We start from the raw sequence: 26,862 nt of genomic DNA, 5'->3' as shown, positions 1-26,862 counted from the left end.
CGTGTTCACAGTTTGCATAGCTTACTAAATTTGAAGGACTAGAGTCTTTGAGGTAAGTATGGAGGCATTAATTTTTAACTTCTAACTTTGTATTTTTATTTTACATAAAAGAGGAGAAAAGTCTCAGACGAGTTCAGTGACTGATCAGAGGTCAACTGTGTGTGGAAGAGGGGCCAGGGTCAGACCCGTCTCCGTCCCCCACCCCGTTCGATGTTCTTGTCTAGACATAATTGAGAAGCATTAAAGCTGAATATAAGAAAAGTTTCAAAACAACTTAAACCTGCCAAAACTAATCTAGTTCGAGTGGCACTATAATTTTTACCTTCAATCCTTGTTCATATCTCCTGAGAGAGAGTGACAGGAGAAGATTTATTACAAGCCTATCTGTCTCCTTAGAAATAGATCTTAAGCAATTTTAGCCTTGGGCTGACTTTCACAAACCAAGGCAACAAACTAAATCTTATAATGACGCAGCACAGAACAGTTCTAAAATGGAAGCACTAGAATTCTAATTCTAAAAATAATACTTACAATGGAAATAGGTCTGTGATTTTCTGAGACATACTGTAAAAGAAGTATAAACCATTTCCTACCACAGTAAAAACTGGAAAGAGAAAACACACCCACATGTTATAATATTGATTTTAGCAACTGACAGAACTTTTAGGAATTTGTGATGTGAAACTAATAGATCTATTAACAGATCATAAATAGAAACTAAGAGGCCAACCCCCACGTTACTATTTTGTGACCTATGGGCAAATTACTTAACCTAAGTCAGTTTCTATAAAGTGTAAATAACCATGCACTTACTTCATTGCTAGATAGGACTAAATACGATAAACATATAAAATATAAATGTTCATTCCTATTATTTATTGTTAGATAAATATTTTGTGAGAAAGATAACTACAGCAACAAGCATTTTAGTGGTGGTTAATGGACAAAATTGTACAAAAACTGTAGGTTCTCTCAAAAATCAAATGACTATATTTTTCTTTTTCTTAAAGATTTTATTTATTCAGTTGAGAGAGAGAGCACGAGCAAGCAGAGGGTAAGAAGGACAACTAGACTCCCCACAGAGCGGGGAACCCAATGCGGAATTTGATCCCAGGACCTTGAGATCATTACCTGAGCCGAGGCCAGATGCTCAACTGACTGGGCCATCCAGACTCCTCTGTGTTTTTCTTTTTTTAAAGATTTTATCTTTAAGTAATCTCTATCCCCAACATGGGACTCGAACTCACAAACCCAAGATCAAAAGTCACATGCTCTACTGAGTGACACAGCCAGGTGTCCCTCATATGACTATTTAATGATTAGCGACATAACTAGAGTTGCAAAATTATTAGAAAAAAAATAGACTTTAAGATGAAGCACTACAAAGATTAAGAGGACAACACATGAGGAAGAAAGGAATCGTTCATCAGGAAAATTAAACAACTCTGTATATTTATGCCTCTGAAAGAATATTCTCAAAATATATGGAGTAAGAAAAGATAGAAAAATGTGTAAGGCAGTGAAAATACTGGGTATGATGCCGTAATGATGGATACCTGCCATTATACATTTGTTGTACTCACAGGACGTACAAGAGTGAACCCTAACGTAAACTATGGACTTGGGGTGATGATATGTCAGTGAAGGTTCATCAACTGTAACAAATGTGCCACCCTGCTAGGGGATGTTGATAATGGGAGAGGCTACACCTGTGTGGGGGTAGGGGATAGACTGGAAATCTCTGTTCCATCTCCTCAGTGTTGCTGTGAACCAAAAATGGCTCTAAATAAATAAAGTCCTAATTTAAAAAAAAAAAAAAAAGGTAAAACTAAGATGAAAAAATTATCTATTCATCATCCTGGAAGATGATTTCCGTCTCTCAATTTTTGCTAGTTAAAAAAAATTTTAAAAATCTAAACAACACAATTAAAAGACTGACTTAACAACAGACTGTATGCAACCCGAGATCCAACGATTAGAAAATACACAATGTACTCAACCACAAACAAAACATTCCCAAAAAACTGACAACACACTAAGCCATAAAATACCAGGAACCTACAAAGAATCAATACTGGGTAAACTAATGACATATTAATAAGAAAAAGATAAATAACTCCTCTACAAAGGTTTAAAACTTTTAAACTGTATTTCTAACAACTCATGGGTCAGAGGAGAAATTACAATGGAAATCAGCAACACTAGAAATACTTTCTATTAAAAGCACGGCATTCAGCTAAAGCACTGCATCGGCACAATTTAAAATTATAGCATTAAAATTCAAACAAATACATTAGCGTTAGGTAATACTGAAATTAGTTTAGCTAATTTCATTGAGAGACACAAACAAAGGAGGAGGAAGGAGAGAATAATAATAAAAACAGAAACTAAGTGAACTAAAACAAACAAAATAAAGAGGATAAACAAAATGTGTATTGGTTCTTTGAAAATGCTAAAAAGACAGACAAATTTCTCCCAAGATTAATGGAGAAAAAATGAGAGGATGATATTAGGAATGAAAAGGATATAACTACACGTTTAGCAGGATCTGAAGGATAAAAGAATGCTATAAATAATTTTATGCCAATAAACTTGAAAACTTGGATTAATGTAAATTTCTAGAAAATTACAACTTAGCAAAGCTTACTTAAGAAGAAAAGAAGGCCCAAAGACTCCTGGGACTATTAAGGAATCAGTCATTTAAAAAATCTTCCCACAGAGAAAATAATAGACCCCGAATGATTTTATAGATGAATTCTGACAAAGTTTCAAGAAACAGATTATTACAATTATATAAAAGCACTCCTAAGGAACAGAAGGGAAAAAAAGGAGCATTTGGAAACTCATTTTACGAAATGGTATATACTCTTGATACTAACAAAATGAAGAACAAGAGGACAAAAAAATCACAAGCCAGTCTCTCATAAATACAGATGCAAAAGTCCTCTGTATAAAAACATGAGCAAACTGACGGCAGAGCTGTGCTAAAAGTAATAATAATTTAGGACTAAGTCTATCTGATCCTGCAATGCAAAAATGGCTTAACATTTAACATCAACGTTCACTACATTAAGAGATTAAAGGAAAAGAACAGCCCAATTACCTGAAAAGATGCACAAACACACACACACAAAACCAGATAAAATGCAATACCCACTAGTGATTAAAAAAAAAAAAAAGTAACCAGAAATAGGAGGGAATTTCCTTTTCCTGCAATCTCCACCAAACCTACAACAAACATCTTTATGGTAAAACAGTGAAAACATTTCCTTTAGAAATCAGGATAAAGGCAAATAATGCCCTATCACAGCTTCTATCCAACACTGTCCTGGAGATTCTGGTAAGTCAAATAAGGCAAGAAAGAGAAGTAAAAAGATATAAGAGTTAAACAGGAAAAATAAAATTGTCATTTTTGCAGCAGAAGTAACTAGTTAAAAAAGGTTACAAATTCTACCAATAAGTTACCCAAAATAAGAAGAAATTTTAGCAAAGTGTCTGGAAATAAAATCTATATAAAAAAAGGATAAATAGCTCCTTTAAACACTAGGCAACAATTAGAAAATATAATTTTTAAAAATATACTATTTATAATAGTATCAAAAAAGTAGGGCATCTGAGACTAAGTGCAGTAAAAGTTGAGCCTTAGGAAAACATTTAAAATTATCAGTTCTCTCTAAATTATCCATAGATTTAATAATCCCAACCAAACTCTTCTCATTTTTTTTTATATAGAGGTAAGTTAGTTCTAAATATATATGAATGAACACAAAAACCCAAGAATAGACAAGAAATTTTTGAAGAACAAATGGGGGAAGGCTTGGAGAAGCTGACGTAATCAGACAGCATAGTATCAGTATCAGGGCAGGCAATGTAAACAGTGAAATAAAAAAAAATCCCATAAACAGATTATTGCATATAATAGGTACGTGTTTCATGATGGATCACTGAAGAAAGAATAAATGGTGCTGGGATGATGGAACTGGATTCTACCTTATACTAAACGCAGAATTTCCAACTTGATTATAGAGACCTAAAAATAAAGAAAAAGCATTAAAACTTTCAGAAGAAAACAAAAGAATATATTTATGGCTTTTAAGGAAACAAATGTTTCTCAAATAAGATCTAAAAGGTACTAACTATAAAGAAAAGATTGCTCAATTCAACAATGTTAAAATGAAGGAATTAAATCCATCAAAAGATACCATAAAGAAAGTGAAAAGCCATAAACTGAGAGAAGACATATGCCCAACACCAAATTATTGTTCTAACATACCAAGAAGGGGGAGAAATCAATAAGAAAAAAGTAAACCACCATACAGAAAAATGCACATAAGACAAAGAGACACTTGAAGGAAAACAAAAACAAACATAAAAACATAAAAAACTGTTCAACTTTAAAAGTAGCCAGGGAATGCTGCTGCCAATTAAGGCCACAAGAGCATTGCATTTCTTAACTACAAAATTGGCAAAATTCAAACTCCGACAATATCAGATGTTGATGAGAATGTGCTGTGATGTGAACCATTGTTGGGAGGAAGGCAGATAAATACAAATATTTGGAAAGCAATTTGGCATTATCACATAAACTGAAAACCATGCATCCCCTACAAACCCAGCAATTCCAGCCTTCCACATGAATATAAAAGGTATAAAAACGCTCACAGCAGAACTGTGTGAACTAGCAAGAACCTGGAAGAAGCCATGTGCCCACTGACGGGGGAATGACTTCAGAAATTATGGGATGTTATACTCAATTGGAAGTAACTACACTGCAGCTACGCGCACCCCTGAGGAGCTTCAGGCATATAACTGGAACAAGCAAATCACAGGTTATAAGCAGCGTAGTACCGCTTCTGTACAGCTCAAAGACAAAACCAAACACCGCACTGCTTGTGGGTAAACAGCTCAAAGACAAAACCAAACACCGCACTGCTTGTGGATAAACAGCTCAAAGACAAAACCAAACACCGCACTGCTTGTGGGTAAATAACTCCTGTGGCAAAAAGTATTTTTGAGCAAAAATTAATAAGAATTCAGGGCTGTCCTTTCTTCCAGAGAGGAGCATATGATAATGTTTTACTTTTTAAGTGGGATGGCAGTTTCACAGCTGTTCATTCTACAAATGTTATTTTGCAACATTACATATTAAAAGTTTATTACTTTCAGAGGCATTTCCTTTCTAATCACTCATGAGAAAAAATCTACTGACCTGCTTCATTATAATCCCACCCACTATTACCAGTACCATTGGTTTGTTTCTGGAATGACGTAGAACAATTACACTTTCTACTCTGAAATGGCATCCTTCAGATATTATACAACATGCTGCAGTTTCTTTTTTCTAGTCTTACACCATTCCTAATATGAGATGGTTTCTAACTTTATACTAATGCAGAAGGCCACTCCTCAGCATGTTTTCTAGCTCATCAATGTTACTGCAAAACAAGGCACCCCACCCTGAACAAAATACTCAAGACACACTGAAATACACTGGGTTTGCCGCCTGCTCCATACAACATGCAGAGGGGGTACTGTAGGAAAAGATGGGAACAGTGCAAGTGTGGGGCAGGTGGAGAGTAGGGGGTTTAGAAATTATTTGTTGGAAACTATGGACAAAAGGGAACAGAGGCAGATACTGCTGAAGGGAAATAGGGCGATGTGATGTTGTGATATAAGAAATATATATTTGATCTTCATCCCTGCCTGTAAAATAACAATGAGAAAAACTCTGGATACTCCAAATAATCTGAGAGTCAGAGACAGCCTAGCTTCCTCACGGAGATACACAGGATGAGAGTCAAGCGTCAGGCTTTTAGACTACATTATGGAAATGCATAGCATTTTCAACTTTGGGGTAGGGGCTAAGACTATCTTATTTCCTTGAATCCGGGAATGCAATCATTGTTAAAAAAGAAAAAAAAATGTATATGTAATTTCATAATAGATGGGGAGGGGGACATTAAACAAATAAATAGATGGCTAACAAGAAATGTTAGTTTCAGAATTACTAAAATAAGAAAAAAAAAGTTGCATCATCTACTAAAATTAACTCAAAATAAATCAAAGACCTAAACATAAGACTTAAAAACTATAAAACTCTTAGAAAAAAACATACAGGAAAAGCTTCATAACATCAAATCTGGCAATGATTTCATGGATATGATATCAAAAGCACAGCCAACAAAAGAAAAAAATAGATTAGCTGGACTATATCAAAATTAAAAACTGTACATCGAAGGACACAATCAACAGACTGAAAAGGCAACCCACAGAATGGAAGAAAATACTTGCAAATCATTTATCTGATAAGGGTTTAATCTTAAGAATACATAAAGAACTCCTACAACTCCCCAACCAAAAAAACAGACAACCCAATTACAATATGAGCAAAAGACTTGAACTGACGTTTCTTTGAAGATATCCAAGGAGTCGAAAAGCACATAAAAAGACGTTCAACAACATCACTAGCCATTAAGCAAATGAAAATCAAAACCACAATGAGACACCACTTCACACCCATTAGGATGGCTACTACCAAAAAATCCAAAACTAACAAGTGTTGATGAGGATATGGAGAAATTGGAACCTTGTGCTCAACAATGAGCGGAGCAGGAATGTAAAATGATGCAGCCACTGTAGAGAACTCTGTAGTGGTTCCTCAAAATATTTAAAATAGAATTTCTATATGATCCAGCAATCTCACTTCCTGGTATATATGCAAAGGAACTGAAAACAGAGACTCTAGCAGGTATTTGTAAACCCATGTTCCTAGAAGCATTATTCACAACAGTCAAACGTCGGAAGCAACCCAAGTATCCATCAACGGATGCAGAGACACACAAAATGTGATCTATACATGCAATGGAATGTTATTCAGCCTTTAAAAAGAAGGAAACTCCGACAAAGGCTACAACACGATGAGCCTTAAAAACATTATGCTAAGGTACAAAAGGGCAAATACTGCAGGATTCCATCGATGTGAGGTACCTGGAGTAGTCGAATTCATAGAGACAGAAGGTAGAAAGGTGGTTGCCGGGGGCTGGGGAAGAAGAACTGGGGAGTTAACAGGGACAGAACTTCAGTTTTGTAAAATGAGGAAAGTTCTAGAGATGGGTAGTTGGGACGGGAGCAAAAAATAAGAATGTACTTCCTACCACTGACTAGCACACCAAAACATGGTTCAGATGGTAACTTTTACATTATTTTTAGTACAACTAAAAAAGAAGTTGCATCTTACAATGTTTAAGGGGGAATAAGGATCATTCTTCCAGAAGCACGGGGCCACCTGCAGATAATTTTCCACTTACTGGGAGCAACTGAAAAGGGGTTAGCTCAAGGTGGGAAGCAAGAAGCACTGAGAGGGGAAGAGAGACAGTAACCTTCAGTTGCCTGGATGGCACAGCTCCCTAATGTAGCCTGAGCCGGAAGATCAGTGGGGAAACCCCATCAGACTATTGATTCGGGTTCAGTCTACCATGTCCAAAAACCTGGGAGTTTTCCGCATGAGCCGCTACCAAGTCTGTACTCCTTCTCTACCTGTGTTATTAATTTTAAGATTAATGGACAAGAAATTCCACTTTAACTTTGATGTTGTAGCTTGTCAAGACAGTTGCGAATCTGAAATGAGCACCTCTGGCATTTGTTATCTCTGACAGCTGTACGGCCCCTGCAAATCTGATAAGCATACTTCTCATTCCTCAACCACAAGGAATTCATTGGCCATGCCATGCATCTAGTTCAGATAAAAAAACTTGTAGGTGTTAATAAGTCACTGATATATTATCCTTACTCTGAGAGTTCTCTAGAACACACCACATGATGGTAAGAAAGAAAAAAAAAATCCTTTCCTAATAGATAGCAGAATAGGAAATGAAGCATAAAGATGCAACCCAGTTATTCTTACGGGCTTTAATGTCATTTATTTACAAAGCCTTGGATTTCAGGGAATTAACTCCTTGTCCTTAAGGCTAGAACTGCCCTTAAAATGAAATCATCTAGCCACTTGGTATCTTAATTAGTGACAAGAAGGGGCAAGCCCTTTGTGAAACTCAAGGCATTTACACGTTTCTTGCCTCCTGGCACTCTTTCTGTTCTCCATATGAATCGCAGAATTATTTTAAATTCTTCGGAGACTGTGTCTGCAAGCCCCTTTGGCCCACTGGACGTGCCCTGTGAGTCTGAAACTTGAATTAATTCAAAGAGGCTTACTGCTTCTTTCCTGTTTCATTTAGTTTGAAGTGTATTTTTGGACTTAATATTGTTTTCTTGAAACTCTCTTACTCAAAAATGGCTCTTCTTATGGAAGAGTGTCGTAATAAAATAAGAATTGTCCTTTTTTGGGACATTACACTATCCTCCAAGCAGTGGCTCTTGCCTTTCTTTGCTCCTCGGATTGTTCTGTAAATAGAGAACAATTTTAAAACTGACTTTGGTCGTTGTGGTGAATTTCAGGCCAAGGTTTACCTTGTTGCTGTATTACTCTGAGAGGCCCACAGTGAGCTGCTACAGTAACTCCGAGCTCAGTGTTCAGGGCCCCTTGGCAATCTGAGCTCCTCGGACGGCTCCTTGCCTGGTGATGCTGCTGCTTCGGATGTCTCCTGCTTTCCTCTCACAGGCTATACTTTAACGGCCAACTCTATACCAGTTACCCCCCCCATGCTGCAGATTCTATTTGATTCTGGATTTCAGAGTTGTGTTACTAACGGCCCCATGGATACAGCCAAAAAAGAACTGCATCTTCCTTCCTCAAAGTCGGACTTCTTCCGGAATTCTCTTTTCACGGAGCCTCCATCTTTGATTCCCCTCTCTCATCTCTCTTAGCCAACTAGCCTCAAACCCTTCCAATGAAGTCCCCGGTCACTCCTGAACACTGCTTCTCCAGGCCCCCCAAGGCCAATGCCTTCATTCTGGTCCTCCCCATCGCTTCACTACATATTTGCAAGCCTTCACTTAAGCCCTACTCAGGGCTGAGTGAGGACACGAGTTCAAAGATGGAACCCAGGGAAGCTGCCTGCCGAAGGCTAATGAGAAAATGGGTTGGGGCACAGCTGTCTGAGAGCCAGGAGGACCAGACACAACTCCCAAGAGGAAGTGTGAGAGCAAAGCTCAGTGTAAACACTGCCAAGAAAAACTAGTCAAGTCACAAACGGTGGTCTAGTAAATGAGCTGGGATTAAAAAGTGTGTAGGGGCAAGAGGACTGCAGAGACTGGGAGCGAATCCTAAAAACCAGAACATTACAGTGTCTTCTTCCGTCTCTCCTCTCTCCTCCTTCTGCTCTTGCCACTGCCAGCATCTTGCATGGTCTCAGATTTTTCCATGACTTTACAGGCTTTTTCTTTGGGCTGGAATAACCTTGTCTTTAGCACTGTCTTAGTTCCCCTGAGATTTAAAGACCTTGAGAGTTAGAATGTTGTTTCACTTACTCCTGGCTGTTTCTCAGATGCTGAGAACAGTGCCTGGTACATAATAAAAACTCAATAACTACTTCCTGACCGAAGGACCTATGTATGTCCTTCGTGTTCTCAATAAATATATTTTAATGAGATGGAAAGGGGCTGCTGAGAGCTGACTGGCAAACTTCCCCCTTCGCATATTTTTTCCAGACCTGGCTCCTCCAGCAGTTCCTTTTTTTTTTTTTTTTTTTTTAAAGATTTTATTTATTTATGTGACAGAGAGACTGCCAGCGAGAGAGGGAACACAAGCAGGGGGAGTGGGAGAGGAAGAAGCAGGCTCCCAGCGGAGGAGCCCGATGTGGGACTCGATCCCTGAACGCCAGGATCACGCCCTGAGCCGAAGGCAGCCGCCTAACGACTGCGCCACCCAGGCATCCCTCCTCCAGCAGTTCCTGCATGAAACCTCTCCCAGCATCCCCGGCAAAGTTCACGGGGCTGTCCTTCACGGTCCTGTGCCCCGTGCGTGTAGCTCTGCCCCAACACGCGGCGTGCTCTGCTCCCCCACAACAGGCGAAGGGCGGCAAGGGAGTAAGCACCAAAGGAGAGACTTAATCAGGCCTTCCTGATCATTCCCAAACCCCAAAATGTGAACCCATGGGCAGATTGTGCTACTATCTGATGGCCTGTGTTTCTGTTATTGGCCAAGTTACCGCTGCGGGTTAATGGACACGTAGCTAATTGATCACCAATATCTCAATCCTGTCACCTTAGTAACGGAGATAGATTATGATGAAGACCCAGTCAGATTAGTTAGCCAGAAACTCCTCCGTTATTCTACAGTTGACAAGAACAGTTAGATGAAATCAACCCCCAAAATCAGAACTGACCAAATCATATTAGGAAAAGGGTCACACATAAAGGTGGATTTGGTGCTTTTTCTGATTCCATTCATTCCTTCATTTATAATTTCTTTCAGTGCTTCTTCTGTGCTGCGGGATTCTAAGTGCTGAGGATCCAAAGATGACTATAATTTCACACCTGCGCTCAAGGAGGTACATTCTAAGGGGGGAAACACTAACTGATGTGATATTATATAATTAAAGTTCTCCGAGAAGGGAAAGAAGATCTTTCATAAAGTACATGTGGACGGTACACTGCACTATGTCGATAGTCGGTTACGGCCAACTCGTCATGAGAGATCTCTCATTGTCTTCTTACTTTACAAAACTTAAAAATCTTTAAACTTCCACTTTAAATCCAATATTGAAATTGAAACCCTGAAGTTGAGGAATTTTCAGACCTCTTGTGCAAGGCATGAGGGGGAAATATGGCCAGGCCGTTCAGCTTTACAAAACACTGGGACAATTTAGACCAAGAGAACAAATACTCAGAACCATAAATAAAAGAGGGAAGACCACTGGCTTTTTTGAAGCGAGGCAGGTTTGAAGGCCTGTTATCCAGAGTCCGCTTGTTTCCCCCTCTGGAAAACAGGAACGAATCACCTCCCTCAGGGGATGGTTGTGAGGACTAAATGGGCTAGACATAGTACAGAACACAGAGCAGCTCTCTGTCAACACTACGATCCTACTGGCTGGCAAAAAAAATTAAAATAAAATAAAAATAAGGTGGAAGGATTCTGGCACTGAGAGAGGGTCAGAGTTCTGAGGAGCTCCACGTTACATGGCAGGCCAGGAAAGCGGACTGCCATCACCCAGAAGATGGCACCACGGAGGTGCTCTCCCCTACCTGCCCGGTCTGGTAATGTCTGGCAAACTGGGTAACCACTCGATAGTCATTTGCAAAGTACTCCATCAGAATAGACGGAACCTCAGCAAAGTCAGTAGGGCACCTGGTCCCTAAAATGGGGGAAAAAGAAAAAAAAAGTTGGCATGAATCAAATCAACTTATTTATCTTACTTTTTATGTACTCTTTTAAAACTTTTATTTGGACTTCTGATGAACTATGATAAGATTTAATTCATTAAATCAATATTTTAGTTCTATAAAATTATTGCACATATTTGCAGAAAAGTTTATTATAATCCCATATATTTTCCTATATATCAAAAGTAAAACAAAATATTTGCACAGCTGGATAAAACACCTTGTAAAGCAATGGCTCACACCCTCTACAAACAAATCCGTCCTCAGCTATGCTGGACTATAAAAGAGACACAAATTAAAACATACTTACAATTAATATACCATTTGTATTAATTCACCGAACTCTACCACCAAATACTTTTATCCTTTACTTATTTGTTTGTTTGTTTGTTCTATTCCCTATGCTGTACTCTTCACCTCCATGACTTACTTATTTTATAACTGGAGGTTAATACCTCTTAATCCCCTTCTCCTATTTCGCCCATCCCCTCTGGCAACCACCAGTTCCCTCTATGTATTTAAAAATCTGGGGATGCCTGAGTGGCTTAGTCAGTTGAGCGTCTGCTTCGGCTCAGGTCACGATCCCAGAGTCCTGGGATCAAGCCCCATGTCGGGCTCCCTGCTCAGCGGGGAGTCTGCTTCTCCCTCTGCCTGCCTCTCTGCTTACTTGTGCTCTCTCTCTCGCTCTGTCAAATAAATAAATAAATAAAATCTTCCCCCAAAAATCTGTTGGGTTTGTACGTGTGTGTGTATTTGTTCATTTGTTTTTTAGATTCCACAAATAAGTGAAATCATCTGGTATTTGTCTTTCTCTGTCTGATTTATTTCACTTAGTGTAATACCCTCTAGCTCCATCCATGTTGTTTCAAATGGTAAGTTCTCATTCTTTATGGCTGAGTACAATTCCATAGTATATATATATCACTTCTTCTTTATCCATACCCTTCATTTGTTTTAAAAGTACCTTTTTTAAAATCATTGTTTGCTTCTTATAACAAAGTCAATGCAGAAAAGCAGTATTTTAAACTTAAAATAACTTAAAGCAATAAATCCTGTAGAACTTTTTGGTGACATTTTATGATTCTGTCCAGCTCATCTATAGTCTTTTCAAATATCTTCTTCTCTCCCAAAATACTATGTATACAAAGTTAGTTAATGAATAACTAAAAGCAATTTGGCACATGATCTAAAGCTGACCATTAGGATAGTGAGCTTAAGACTCAGAGATGAGACAACTAAGAGGAAAGTCTACATTTAATATCACCAAATATGGCCACATACCAGCATGAAAGACTGGCATTTTATACAGGAGGGAAAGCATAGGAAAATATTTTTTCAGCATGCTTTAATATGTATTCTAACTGATTTTGGAGAAAAAGAGGCAATATTCTTTCCCTTACTAACTCTGTGCTAGGTACTAAGGAGACATGTATTTATTCCCACACACATAGCCAAAAACTTCAATTCCATATAAAACATGATAAAATGTAAAAGCGCAAACTCAGAAGACAACTGAGACAGTCCTCAGTCAGAACTGTTAGCAAGGAAGGAGAAAAATGTCAGACGATCAGGTTGCATAACAACCAGAAGGACCAGATGAGGCAACCTGCAATAAATGACCACCTGACAATGTTAAATGATCAGATTTTCTAAATAAAGAGCTTTTTTTTTTCCAATTTAAAATAAAACAGAAGTCCCCTCTTCATGGCTCACCAGTGACATGTTGGTAACGGGTACGTCCCAGCATAGAATGCATGGCATGCCCCATTTCATGGAAGAGATTTTCCATCATTCCAGGTGTTAATAAAGTTGGTGAATTCCTTGAGGAATGGGGAAGATTCAGCATGAGAACTACGACTGGGAGCTGATACTCTCCATCTTCCTTTAATCTGCCTCCACGGATTGTAAAATGACAATCCTTGAAGAATCAGAAAACCGGAGAAGAAAATATTAGGTGATCTGAAGAATAAAATAGTCTTAATGAATATAAATTTAAACCAAGATATCTCAGTTCAATTTACCTTAATTCTATTCTTCCATTTATTTAGTTATAGACACTTTTTCTTAACATTTTTTATTTTGCTAAAATTTTCAGTTTTTTAAAACACCAGTACTACCTTGCACTTGTGTTGATTCATTCACTCGTTCACTCCAAAAATATGTATTGACGTGATGCTATACCAGCTTAGATCCAGACGCTAAACAGTACACAAGCAAGTGGGAAGGGACAGACACGAAGCTACTGTGGGGAGGGACGCTAAGGTTTACTGACCCCCTTCTATGTGTTGGGCAATGAACTGGGAGACACTTCTATCTACTGTCTTTATCGCTCAGAAGCAATGAACTCTATCACAAAGGGAGGAATTTGGAGTAACTTTCTCTAACAGGCTGAGATTCACATAGATTGTATCACTTTTTCTTCATAATAACCCCCTGAGGCAGCTCTCTCATTGTTCAGATGGGGAAACTGAAACTGAGTCTTGGAAACATTGAGTCATATAAAGTCACATAAAGCATCACCTGATGTGGTTTGTCTGCTCGCTGGAAGAAATCACAGTAAATGTACCCCAACAATCCCTCAGATTCATGAACCACGGCCTGGAAAAAAATGACATTTAGTGATGAAGGAAGCCATTGGAAACTCTAAAAGTGGAAAGACATCCCTAACAAGAATCTAAATATAAAACATTCAGAGCCATAACTAGAGACATTTTATTACTTTCTACATCCCACATGATTTAGAAATAGATTCTAATGTCCCTTCATCTCTTAGAGGACTTTAATTTGGGGATTCTGTCCAAGAGAGGAAACCCTCCTTGTTCGAGCCCTTTGTCCCGACTGCCAGTGCCTCACGACACTGAGACCAAACCCAGCTCTTCAGACGGTTCACAAACCTCCCCATACACTTGAGAACAAGTGCTGGCTAGACAATTCTAGATCTAAATCTTACAATGTGGACATACCCCCCAAAATGCTAACCCTTGAATTCAGATACAACAGAAGGCTACTTCTGGCTTCAGTTGAAGATAAGTAATATCATTATTTATTCTCATCCCTCAAATTGGGCCTATAAAAGGTGCACGGCTCATGGAGAGCTCAACAGCTGGCCTCCAGCTTGCCTCCTTCGCCTTGTCACAACTTGAGGATTGTTCCCCAGGCAACCTGAGCTTTATGCCTTACAACTTCGTGCAGGCATATATTTATTAGTTCAACAAATATCTCTTATGCACCAACTAGGTGCTTGGAACTTACCAAGGCATTCGGATATCAGCAGTGAACAAAACTGGCAAAGAGTGCCGCCCAAGGTGGGGCCCACACCCCACAGCATGGGAAGCCTAGTGTGCTCAAACTCTAATGGGGGAAGCCTGGTGGGGCTCACACTCTGCAATGGGGGAAACTTTTCATTACCCGCGTTTTGTCCTTTCACTCTTACCAGTTCTTCTTTCATTTTATCTCTGCACTCTATCAGTCTCCACCACTTTGTGACGTGCACGATACACAAGTGATCAGGTAATTAGTGCGGTGATCAAGTGTGCTCCTACTCTAGCCTTTCAATTCTATCAGCACGCGCATTCTCTCACAGAACACAGCCAGGAGACCATGAGATAGCTTTCTTTCCTTGAAATACAGTGAACAGAGGACACCGTGGTACTCATATAGGCAGAAAGTAAAACAGCACAGCAACAACACAAAGCCTTTGTGATAGATCACGATCTTATCAAGAAAAAATAAATATAGTCACATATGTGGGCTCTAATAGGAGAAGGGGTAGATGGGCTTGAGCTCACATTAGAACACAGGATATAGATCAATATATCATGCAAATATAAGTTCCTACAAGATGGGAAGGGGGTTGCAAAAAAACGAAAAGTGACAGATGCAATGAATTCTGGAATTAACCAAAAGGGACACTGAGCACTGCAGGACTATGAAAAGTAATGACAAATTTCTCTTTAACCAGAATTTGTCAACATTCAGAGACTCAACTTTCTATCAAGTCCCTAAAAAAATTTCTTTCAGAGAATTCACTCTGCTATTATATGTTTCTATCAATTGGAGGGAACAACTGATTTTAGAGGAAAATGTTTTTTTTATAAATCAGAAGCGGTGACCTGGATTTTTTGTGAAACAGAAATAAGGTGAGACACGCTCCATCGGGGCAAAGCTAACTTGAAGATGGAACTGCTATTAACTCAATTACCAAACCCAAGCGATAAGGGAGTGCAACTCTGCATTAACTGACTGCTTACCAGTTTGCGAACATCTTCACACCACACCTCTCCTTTTGCAGGCTGCTCTGCATATAATGTAATTCCTAACAGTTTGGTAAACAAAATATTTAAGCCTTCCATGCACGCTCCAAGGGAGAAAAATGGGCAATATAAACTGGGCTCAATATTATACCTGAAAAAAAGAAAAGAGGTTCAATTTTATTTACTTCAATTCCTTAAGTTCAGTTAACTCTTCATTTAAAATTGCGGATCATGATAGGTAAAAAAAGGATTGAAAGCAGAAAGGTACAGCTCTACCTTTCAAGGGATTTTCAGAAGAAATGCAGTCTCATTATTTTTAGTAGTAAATAGTACTTCTTAGTAGTAAGAGTAATGTTAGTAATGAGTAATTAAGGTAGACACACCATTCCCTAAACTTCATCTTTTTCAGGTTATTTACTTGCACTGACTTAATTAACCAATCTACCTCAATTAGCCACACTATACACGCTCCTCTGTGCATACCTACAGACAGAATCTGACCAGTTTGAGCTATAATGAAATATGAAATGTTCTAGTCTAAAAAATTGTGACTTATATCAAACAAATTCAAGTCCTGAGGCATACTAAGTGAATTTAAATCTTATCTCTAGTAAAATATTTGTTAATGGAAAAAGTCTCTAACATATTGATTCATCTGTTTTACAGTTATATACCTAAAACGAAGCATAACATACTGGCAAGGTTAATTATTTTCATTCAAAAATGGCTTTTTATGTCCTCTTCCAACATAAGCCAAAGTACATCCAGAATATGTGATGTCAGTGGTCACTTTTGAGTCATTAGGTCAGGCCAAACATTATGACCACAGCTAGAAAGAACGGCTCTAGAATAATAGTGGGTGCTTCTTCTATTTCTACTCCCTGGAATTAACAAAATATGTACCTATGGCGACAGAAGGTAGCTACATTTGTGTAGTTTACATATAAACTTGTCGAATCACTATGTTGTACACCGGAAACTACCATAACACTGTGTGTCAACTATACTTCAAGAAAAATTAATTAATAAAAGTTAAAACAAAATATATATAAACTTGCATCCAGAACATATACAAACGTATGCTTATTACTAAATGGATGACTGGATTTAGTGAGCATGTATAAATTACACCACAAAAGAGAGTTTGACTATAGAAATCCACAAATTTACAACTTAATTCCTGATCAATTTTTCATAAAAACATAATCTCACTGGTCAAAGATATGCCCCTGCTCATTGATTCATATACTTGTGCAGGTTGTCAAGAAACCTACTGTTGGAGGTAAGGAATGAGGGGAGCGTCTGTCTCTAAGGGGCTCACTGTGAAAGAGGCGGAGAGGAGGACAGACGACTCTGTTCTCCTTAGCCTGGGGCAGCAGCGGAGTAGGTGCTAGAGACACAGTCAGAGGACTGAGAGAAGGACACAGACAGCAGGACAGCAAGAGGGTATGATGATTTCACTTGTGGAAGAGAGGGTAGAAACAGGAAGGGGTCACAGAAAGGAATTCAGAAACAGGAGTCTGCTGGGTGGGGTGGGGATGAGGAATAAGGGCAGGGAGAAGTAATAAGGGAATTCCAGGGAGAAGCAGCAGTGTGAAGTCATGAAGCAGCCTGGAAACTTCGAAACCAGTGGCTAAATATAAGCCAGTTCATGATGCAGGGGATCAACGGGAAAAGAGAGGGAGGGGAGTCTGGACACACGTGGGCAGGGTCCAGAGAACTGAGGGCCTCAGACATAAACCTGAGGGGTTGGGATTTCATATTGGAGGCATGTGGTCTCTCAACTTTTTGACTATGTACTGCAATCATTAAAAGAATTTTTAAGTATTCAACCTAATAGATGTTTATTTATAAATTATATTCATGTGTTGCTGTTCTACTACATTTCAAAACAAAAAAAAAGGATACATTTTTACAAGTTGAAATAAAAATAAATTTAAACAAAATTTCTAATGCAGTACGTCCACACTCTCAGCAGATTGTTTACAGATTGGGAGACATGGGAGACTGCTTTTGTAGGCAACAGAGAAGCAATCTGATGCTTTCTGGAACACTGCACCGTTGACAGTGTGGAGGGAGGAATGCAGGAGAGGCGGGGAGAGCAGACGGTAAACTAGGCCTGACCATAAGCAAAGGCAGTGGGGTCAAGGATGAGGAGGCAGATATGGATTTGTTTTGCTTTGAGATGAAAATGTTTGGGACTGTTGTGAATGAGAAAGAATGGTCTAGAATAACACACAGGTTTCTGGCTTGAGCCAGATGGATGGGATGGCAGAGTCATTTAATCAGAGCACAAAGCAGGAAAAAAGAAAGAAGGGAGGGTGGGTATGTTTGTGGGAGAAGAAAGGAGGGTGGGGTGCAGTTGTGGGAAAAGAATAGAGGAGCCACAGAAAGTAAATTCAATTCTGGAGACACTGACTGTGAAGTGCCCATAAGATGTCAGATACTCAGTTAAGACTGAGGCCTCATTGCTCGGGTGTTAGTTAAAGCTGTAGAAGAAGACAGGTTACTGGAAAAGGGTGCTGCAGTGTGAGAAGAGGGTCAGCAGCAGATCTTCCAGATGAAGAAATAAAAAGAAAGACAAGGAAAAGTCAGAGCTGTCGGGGCATGAAAGATAGGGACATCATGGAAAAGGGGGAGAAAATGTGTTGTAAAAATAGGAAATAATGCAGGCTTCTGGAGTCTGTTCCAGCTTATAAGGAGCCTAGACGGCATTATTCCATCCTAACAACAAGTAAAATGCCCAAATAACTAAAAATCAACAACTCTTCTTGTATCCAGCAGAGAACCGAGGTCACAGAGCAAATTGCTGCCCCCTAAAATATAAAGACCAGCAGGCAAATACAGAGAATTACAATTTACAGAACTCACCAGTGTGGACTAGCACTAAGGTAGGAAAATTTAAACTACAACTGACAAATTGGAGGCTCAGTGTAGAGAAATCTGAGTTAAAAACCCCAGGGCGGCCCAGTTTAAAGGGGGGGGAGTCCCCGCACTTTTATGAGTTTTACCTCCAGGAGCCCTACCAGGTTCTCACAGTAAAGATGGAGAAAAATTCTCCCAATGCTTCCAGCAGGGGAAAGGAAAAAACAGCCATTTTGAAATACACCAGAGCATTCTGTTATTCTTAACAAGGCTGCCCTCAAAAGAAATTATCTTACCAGAGCCTAACTTACCTAGAAGAAAAGAAATATCCAACCCAATCCCACTGTCCCATCAAAGCAGGGAAGGCAAACTGAAAAGCACTTGGAGAAGTCAGAGCTGAGGGGCACCGGCTCCACAGCAGACTGAGACCTAAGCACAGAACTTTAGAATGCATCCCTCCCACCCCACCCTCACCACCACAGCAGCAGGGATCCTGTAAAGTAACAGGAGAATACAACTGAAAAACTGCACATCTCAGATCTTATTTAAGTAGAAGTCTCAAGAGAAACCCAAATACAATATCAGAGACCAAAATAAATAAAGAAAAGAAAAGAAAAAGTTGAGCCTCCAGCACCACAGCTACTACAAAAGTAAACACATTCTAACTAACTCCCAGCCAGTGAGTACTTCAAGTCCAACTTTCACCAAACAATTCCAAGTAACAATAAGACAAAAACCACAGTCTGAAGAAACAGAACAAGCATCAGAATGAGATTCATGTATGATAGAGATGTCAGAATAACCAGACTGAAAATTCAGAAAAAACTATGATTAACATGCCAAGGGTTCTAAGGAAATACACAAGATTCATGGGTAATGTAAACAGAGAGAGGGAAACTATAAAAAAGAATCAAAGGAAATGCTCATCTGTAGACTGGACATGGCCAAAAAAACTATCCGTGAGCTTGAAGAAATGTCACTAAAAACTTCCAGGAGTATGATGCAAAGAGAAAAAAGAATGAAAAAGAAGAGAAGACCCAAAGAACTGTGGGATAATTATAAAAGATGTAATGTACATGTAATGGAAATTACAGAAGGAGAACAGAGGGAGAAAGGAACAGAAGAAATATTTGAAGTAATAGTGGCTGAGAACTTTCCAAATGAAGGACAAACACCACACAGGGCAGAAAACACTTGGGAATACCATATTTCAACTGCAAAAAATCAAAACGGGGGAAAAAAGTCACCTTACCTGTAGGGGAGCAAGAATAAGAATTATATCTGCGTTCTCTTTAGAAACTATGCAATAGAGAAGAGTGTGGTGGGAAATAAAGCATTGAAATAAAAAACCCACAAACTTAGAATCCTGTTTCCAATAAAATTACCCTTCAAATTAACTTTCAATTACCTTTCAATGAAGAAACAGACTTTCTTGGACAAACAAAAATTGAGGGAATTTCTCACTAGTTGACCTGACTTGCAAGAAATGTTAAAAAGAGTTCTTCAAGAAAAAGGAAAATGATGGAAATCAGAAACTTGGATCTATGCAAAGAAAGCAAGAGTGCTAGAAAAGGAATAAATGGAAGATATAAAAGCAAATCTTTTTATTTCTTATTTTTAAATGATCTAATACATAACAGCTTCTTCAGAATAATAATAGTGACAATGTACTAGGAGATTATAGCTTATAGATAAGTGAAATGCAGGACAGCAATGTTATGAGGGACTGAAAAGAAGCACTCGGTACTTGCACAAACCATGAAGCAATGCAGTATTATTTGAGATGGACTTACAGTGTAAACAGCAAACACTTAAAACAGCAAATACTTAAAAGTTGGAAAAAAGAGAGGGAAAAACTGGAATCAGATAAAACACTCAAATAAAACCATTAGGCAGAAAAAGAAGAGTGGAAGACAGTTAAAGAAAAGGGTGGAAGACGGGCACCTGGGTGGCTCAGTTGTTGGGCATCTGCCTTCAGCTCAGGTCACAATCCCAGGATCCTGGGATCAAGCCCCACATTGGGCTCCATGCTCTGCGGGAAGCCTGCTTCTCCCTCTGCCCGCCATTCCCCCTGCTTGTGCTCTCCCTCTTTCTCTCTCCCTCTGTCACACAAATAAATAAAATCTTTAAAATAAAAATAAAAAACAAAGAATAAATAAATATCCATGGTCTAGATATAACAATTAAAATACCAGAGAATGTCAGCAAAGTTGAGAAAAACAAGATCCAATCATTCGTTGTCTATAAGAAACTAACATTAATTGTAAAAATACAGATAGATTAAAAGTAAAGGAATGGAGAGGCTATACCATACCAACACTAAGCAACAGAAAGTTGGAGTAGCTACATTAATTTCAATCAGAGCAGACTTCAGAGAAAACAAAGTAATCAGGGATGAAGATGGGCATTACATAGTGATAAAGGGGTCAATTCTCCAAGAAGACATATCAATCCTTACTGTCCATAAAAGTCTTAATGCATTTTAAGAGGACATCAAAATACGTGAGGCAAAAACTGACAGAATTACAAGGAGAAACAGAGGAATCCAGTATTATAGTTGGAGACTTCACCATCCACCTGTCAGAAATACAGATCCAAGAAGCAGAAAATCAGTGAGGACATGTTGAACTGAACAGCACCACCAATTAACTGAATATAATAGACATCTAGGCAATGTTTATCCAACAACAGTGGCATACACATGCTTCTGAAGATCATAAGGAATATTACCCAAGAGAGACCACATTTGTGGGAAATAAAATACATCTTAACAATTTAAAAGAAGAGACATCATACGATAAATGCTCTCAGACCACAATCGGATTAATCTAGAAATCAGTAACAGAAAGATAGTTGAAAAATCCCAAAATATTTAGAGATTAAACAACACACTCCTCATTAACACATGGGTAAAAGAAGGCTCAAGGAAAATTTTAAAATAATTTGGACAAAATGAAAATGAAAATACAACTTATATAAATCTGTGGGATGCAATGAAAGCAATGTTTACAAGAATATTCTAAAGCAATTAATGCATATGTTAGGAAAGAAGAAAGATCTAAAGTCAATAATTTAAGCTAATACCTTAGGAAACTAGAAAAAGAAGAACAAATTAAATCCAAAGTAATGAGAAAAAATATTTTTTTAAAAAATTAGAGCAGCAGCCAATAAAATTGAATAGAAAAAATTAATAGAAAAAAAGTAATAAAACCAAAAGCTAATTCCTTGAAAATATCAAGATAATTTGTAAACCTCTAGCCAGGTTAACTAAGAGGGAGAGAGAAAGAAGACAAATTACTAATGTCAGAAATAAGAGAGAGGATATACGGCTACTGATAAAATCGGCATAAAAGGAAGATAAAGGACTATTATGACAACTTAATGCCAGATTTGATAAGCTAGATGAAATGGATCAATTCCTGGAAAGACACAATCTACCAAAACTCATGCAAGAAGAAATACATAATCTAATTTGGCCTCTATCTAGTGAAGAAGTTGAATCAATAATAATAACCTTCCAAAACAGAAAACACCAGGCCCAGATGGATTCACTGGTAAATTTTACCCAAATTCAGGAAAAAATTGTATCAATTCTTTACAATCTCTTTGAGAAAATAGAAGCAGAGAAAATACTTCCTAATTCATTCTATGAGGTCAGCATTATCTTAACAAAAACCAAATACACAGCAAGAAAGGAAAACTACAGATCAATATCTCTCATGAACATAGATACAAAAATATTTTCTCAAGAAAATATCAGCAAATCAAATCATTTTGTACACAATTATAATTATAAACAATTGTACACCATGACCAACCGAAATTTATTCCACATATGCAAAGCAGGTTCAACTTTTGAAAATCAATTAATGTAATCTACCACACTGACAGACTAAAAAGGAAAACTCATATGATCATATCAATAGATTCAGAAAAAACATTTGAAAAAAATCCAACACGCATTCAGATAAAAATTCTCAGCAAACAAGGAATACAGGGGAATGTCCTCACTTGATAAGAACACCTACAGAAAACTTGCACTAACATCATACTTAGTGGTGAGAAAACTAGATGCTTTCCCGCTAAGATGAGGAACAAGGCAAGGATGTCTCTTCTCCCTACTCCTATTCAACATCATGCTGGAGGACCTAGCTAATGCAATAAGACAGGAAAGGGAAATAAAAGTTTTAGAGATAAAGAAGAAAGAAAGAAAATTGCTTTTGTTCACAAATGACATCATTATCTATGTAAAAATTCCCAAAGAACTAACAAACTCCTGGAACTAATAAGCAATTATAACACAGTTGCAAGATACAAATTTAATATACAAAAATCAATTCCTTTCTTATATACCAACAATAAACACTGAAATTTGGAATTATAAACACAATATCATTTATATTAACACCACACACACACACACACACACACACACACAAACCCTACCCTAAAATATTCAGGTATAAATCTTCAAAAAACACATTTGACAAATCAGAACATCCATTCATAATGTAAAAACTCTCAGTAGATTTAGAGAAAGCATACCTCAACATAACAAAGGCTATATATGAAAAACCCACAGCTAACATTATCCTCAATGGTGAAAAACTGAGAGCTTTTCCTCTAAGATTAGGAATAAGACAAAGGTGCCCATTCTCATTACTATTCAACATTGTACTGGAAGTCCTAGCCATAGCAATCAGACAAGAATAAGAAATGAAAAGCATCCAAATTGGTAAGGAAGAAGTAAAATTTTCACTATTTGCAGATGATATATTATACATAGAAAACCGTAAAGACTCCACCAAAAATACTGCTAGAACTGATAAGTGAATTCACTAAAGCTCCAGAATACAAAACTAATATACAGAAATCTGTTGCATTTCTATACACTAATAATAAAGTAGCAGAAAGAGAAAGTAATAAAACAATTCCATTTACAATTGTACCAAAAACAACAAGATACCTAGAAATAAACTTAACAAGGTGAAAGATCTGTACTCCAAAAACTATAAAACACTGATGAAAGAAATTGAAGATGACACAAACAAATGGAAAGGTCTTCCATGCTCATGGATTGAGAGAAGAAATATATTAAAATGTCCATACTCCCCATAGCAATCTACAGATTTAATGTAATCTCTATCAAAATACCAACAGCATTTTTCACAAACCTAGAAAAAATAATCCTAAAATTTGTATGTAACCACAAAAGATCCAAAATAGCCAAAGCAATCTTGAGAAAGAAGAACAAAGCTGGAAGTACCCAGATTTCAAGATATGCTACAAAGCTAAAGTTATCAAAAAAGTATGGTACTGGCATGAAAATAGACACATAGATCACCAGAATAGAGAGTCCAGAAATAAACCCAAACTTTTATGGTCAATTAATCGATGACAAAGGAGACAAGAATATACAATGGGGAAAAGATAGTCTCTTCAACAAACAGTGCTGAAAAGCTGGAAAGCTACATGCAAAAGAATGAACCCGAACCATTTTCTTACACCATACCCAAAAATAAACTCAAAATGGATTAAAGACCTAAATGTGAAACATAGGCATAAAATTCCTAGAAGAAAACATAGGCGGTAGTTTCTTTGACATTGGCTGTAGAAACACTTTTCTAGATGTTTCCTCTGGCAAGGGAAACAAAAGTAAAACTAAACTATTGAGACTACACCAAAATAAAAAGATTTTGCACAGCAAAGGAAACCATCAATAAAACAAAAAGGCAACCTACTGTATCAAGAAGATATTCACAAATGATATATCTGATTAGGGATTAATATCCAAAATATATAAAGAATTCATACAACACCAAAAAAAAAAAAAAAAGCCAAATAATCCAATTAAAAAATGAGCAGAGGACATCAATAGACATTTTCCAAAGGAGACATACAGATGACCGAGATGCACAAAAAGATACTTAACATCACTCATCATCAGGGAAATAAAAATCAAAACGACAATGAGACATCACCTTACACCAATGAGAATGACTAAAATAAAAAATACAAGAAATAACAATTGTTGATGAGGATGTGGAGAAAAAGGAACCCTCTTGTACCGGTGGTAGAAATGTAAGTTGGTGCAGCCACTGTGGAAAACAGTATGGAGGTTCTTCAAAAAATTAAAAATAGAATTACCATACGATCCAGTAATGCCACTACTGGGTATTTACCCAAAGAAAATGAAAACACTAGTTCAAAAATATATATGCTCCATGTTAACTGCATCACTGTTTACCATAGCCAAGATATGGAAGCAACCCAAATATCCATACATCCACAGAAAAATTATATATATATACATACATATACATAGTGTGTGTGTGTGTGTGTGTGTGTGTGTGTGTGTGTGATGGAATACTACTCAGCCATAAAAAAGAATAAAATCTTGCCATTTGCAACAACATGGATGGGCCTAGAAGGTATATGAAATAATAAGTGAAACAAGCCAGAAAAAGACAAATACCATATGATTTCACTCATGTGTAATTTAAAAAACAAAACATACGAATAAACAAAAAAGAGGCAGACCAAAAAAAGACTTATTTTTTTTATTATTTTTCTTCAAATTTTTATCTAAATTTTAGTCAACACACAGTGCAATATTGGTTTCAGGAGTAAAATTCAATGATTCATCACTTACATACAACATTCAGTGCTCATCATAACAAGTGCCCTCCTTAATACTCATCGCCCATCTAACCCACCCCCAACCCACCTCTCTCCATCAACCTTCAGTTTGTTCTCTATTTTAATGATTTGTTTCCCTCTCTCTTTTTCCCCCTCCCATATGTTCATCTGTTTTGTTTCTTGAATTCCACATATGGTATTTGTCTTTCTCCATCTAACTTATTTTGCTTAACATAATACCCTCTACTTCCATCTACATCATTGTAAATGGCAAGATTTCATTCTTTTGATGGCTGGTTAATATTCCCTTGTGTATATATACCACATCTTCTTTATTCACTCATCAGTTGATGGACATTTGGGCTCTTTGCATAGTTTGGCTATTGTTGAAACAAAGACTTTAAATACAGAGAACAAACTGGGACATAGGTGTAATAGATAAAGAGGATTAAAACTTTTCATGATGATCACTGAGGAATGTATAGAACTGTTGAATCATTATGTTGTACACCTGAAACTAATAGAACACTGTGTGTTAATTATACTTGAATAAAAAATAAAATTTTTAAAATGAGCAATATCTATATGAGGAAAACTACAAAACTCTGATGAAAGAAAGCAAAGATCTAAATAAGAGATATTCCAAGATATTAGATATTCCAATATCTAGTAAGAGATATTCCAAGACCATGGATAGGAAAACTCACTATTGCTAAGATGTCAACTTTTCCCAGTGTGATCTATAGATTCATTGCAATCTCAGTCAAAATCCCAGCAAATTATTTTGTGGATTTTGACAAACTGATCCTAAAGTTTATAGAAGAGGCAAAAGACCCAGAAGAGCCAACACAATATTGAAGAGGAAGAAAAAATCAAAGGACTGACACTACCCAACTTTAAGACTTACTATAAAGCTCTAGTAATCCAAACAGTATGGAATTAACAAAAGAATATACAAATACATCAATGGAACAGAAATAGACCCAAACAAATACAGTCAGCTAATCTTTGACACAGGAACAAAAACAATAAAATGGAGAAAGGATAGTCTTTTCAACAAATGGTGCTGGAACAATGGACATCTACCTGCAAAAAGTAAATCTAGACACAGACTTTATGCCTTTCAGAAAAATTGACTCGAAATGCATCACAGATCTAAATGTAAAACACAAAACTATAAAACATCTAGAAGATAATACAGGAGAAAATCTAAGTGACCTTGGGTTTGACAAAGTCTTTTAAGAGATAGCACCAAAAGCACAAGCCATGAAAGAAGAAATTGATAAATTGGACTCCATTAAAATTAAAAACTTCTGGTCTGCAAAAGACACTATTAAGAGGATAAAAAGACAAGCAGTAGACTAGAAGAAAACTTTTGCAAAACACGCATCTGATAAAAACTCGTATCTGAAACATACAAAACCCTCTTAAAACTCTATAGCAAGACAAGACACAACCTGATAAGAAGTGAACAAAAGGTCTGCCTAAACACCTCACCAAAGAAGTCATACAGGTGGCAAATAAGAATATGAAAAGATGCTCCACACATTATATGTCATCAGGGAAATGCAAATTAAAACAACGAGATACCACAACACACCTATAAGAATTGCCAAAATCCAAAACACTGACAACACCAGATGTTAGCAAGGACGCAGAGCAACAGAAACTCACATTCATTGCTGGTGGGGATGCATAATGATACAGTCACTTTAAAAGATAGTTTGGCAGTTTCTTACAAAACTAAACATGTTTCTATCATACGATCCAGCAATCACACTCCTTGGTATTTACTCAAATGTGTCGAAAACTTGTCTGTACAAAAATC

At 37.4% G+C, this 26,862-nt stretch overlaps 1 protein-coding gene across 4 annotated transcripts in view; it reads right to left on the bottom strand.

Annotated features, from left to right (window-relative positions):
• MIPEP (mitochondrial intermediate peptidase) overlaps nt 1-26,862 on the bottom strand; it is a 203,196-nt gene that overhangs the window by 105,334 nt on the left and 71,000 nt on the right. For all 4 annotated transcript variants that reach the window (XM_026493001.4, XM_026493004.4, XM_048215623.2 and 1 more), the window contains exons 11-14: nt 15,528-15,681; nt 13,798-13,875; nt 12,991-13,195; nt 11,140-11,249 (exon numbers count right to left, since the gene is read on the bottom strand). In XM_026493001.4, coding sequence (XP_026348786.2) covers nt 11,140-11,249; nt 12,991-13,195; nt 13,798-13,875; nt 15,528-15,681 — 547 coding nt within the window. The remainder of the gene's footprint in view (nt 1-11,139; nt 11,250-12,990; nt 13,196-13,797; nt 13,876-15,527; nt 15,682-26,862) is intronic.

The sequence above is a fragment of the Ursus arctos genome, unplaced genomic scaffold, assembly GCF_023065955.2.
Source record: "Ursus arctos isolate Adak ecotype North America unplaced genomic scaffold, UrsArc2.0 scaffold_10, whole genome shotgun sequence".
NCBI classification, from domain to species: Eukaryota; Metazoa; Chordata; class Mammalia; order Carnivora; family Ursidae; genus Ursus; species Ursus arctos.
Note: the sequence above shows the minus strand (reverse complement) of the source record. Positions and strands in the feature narration are given on the sequence as shown.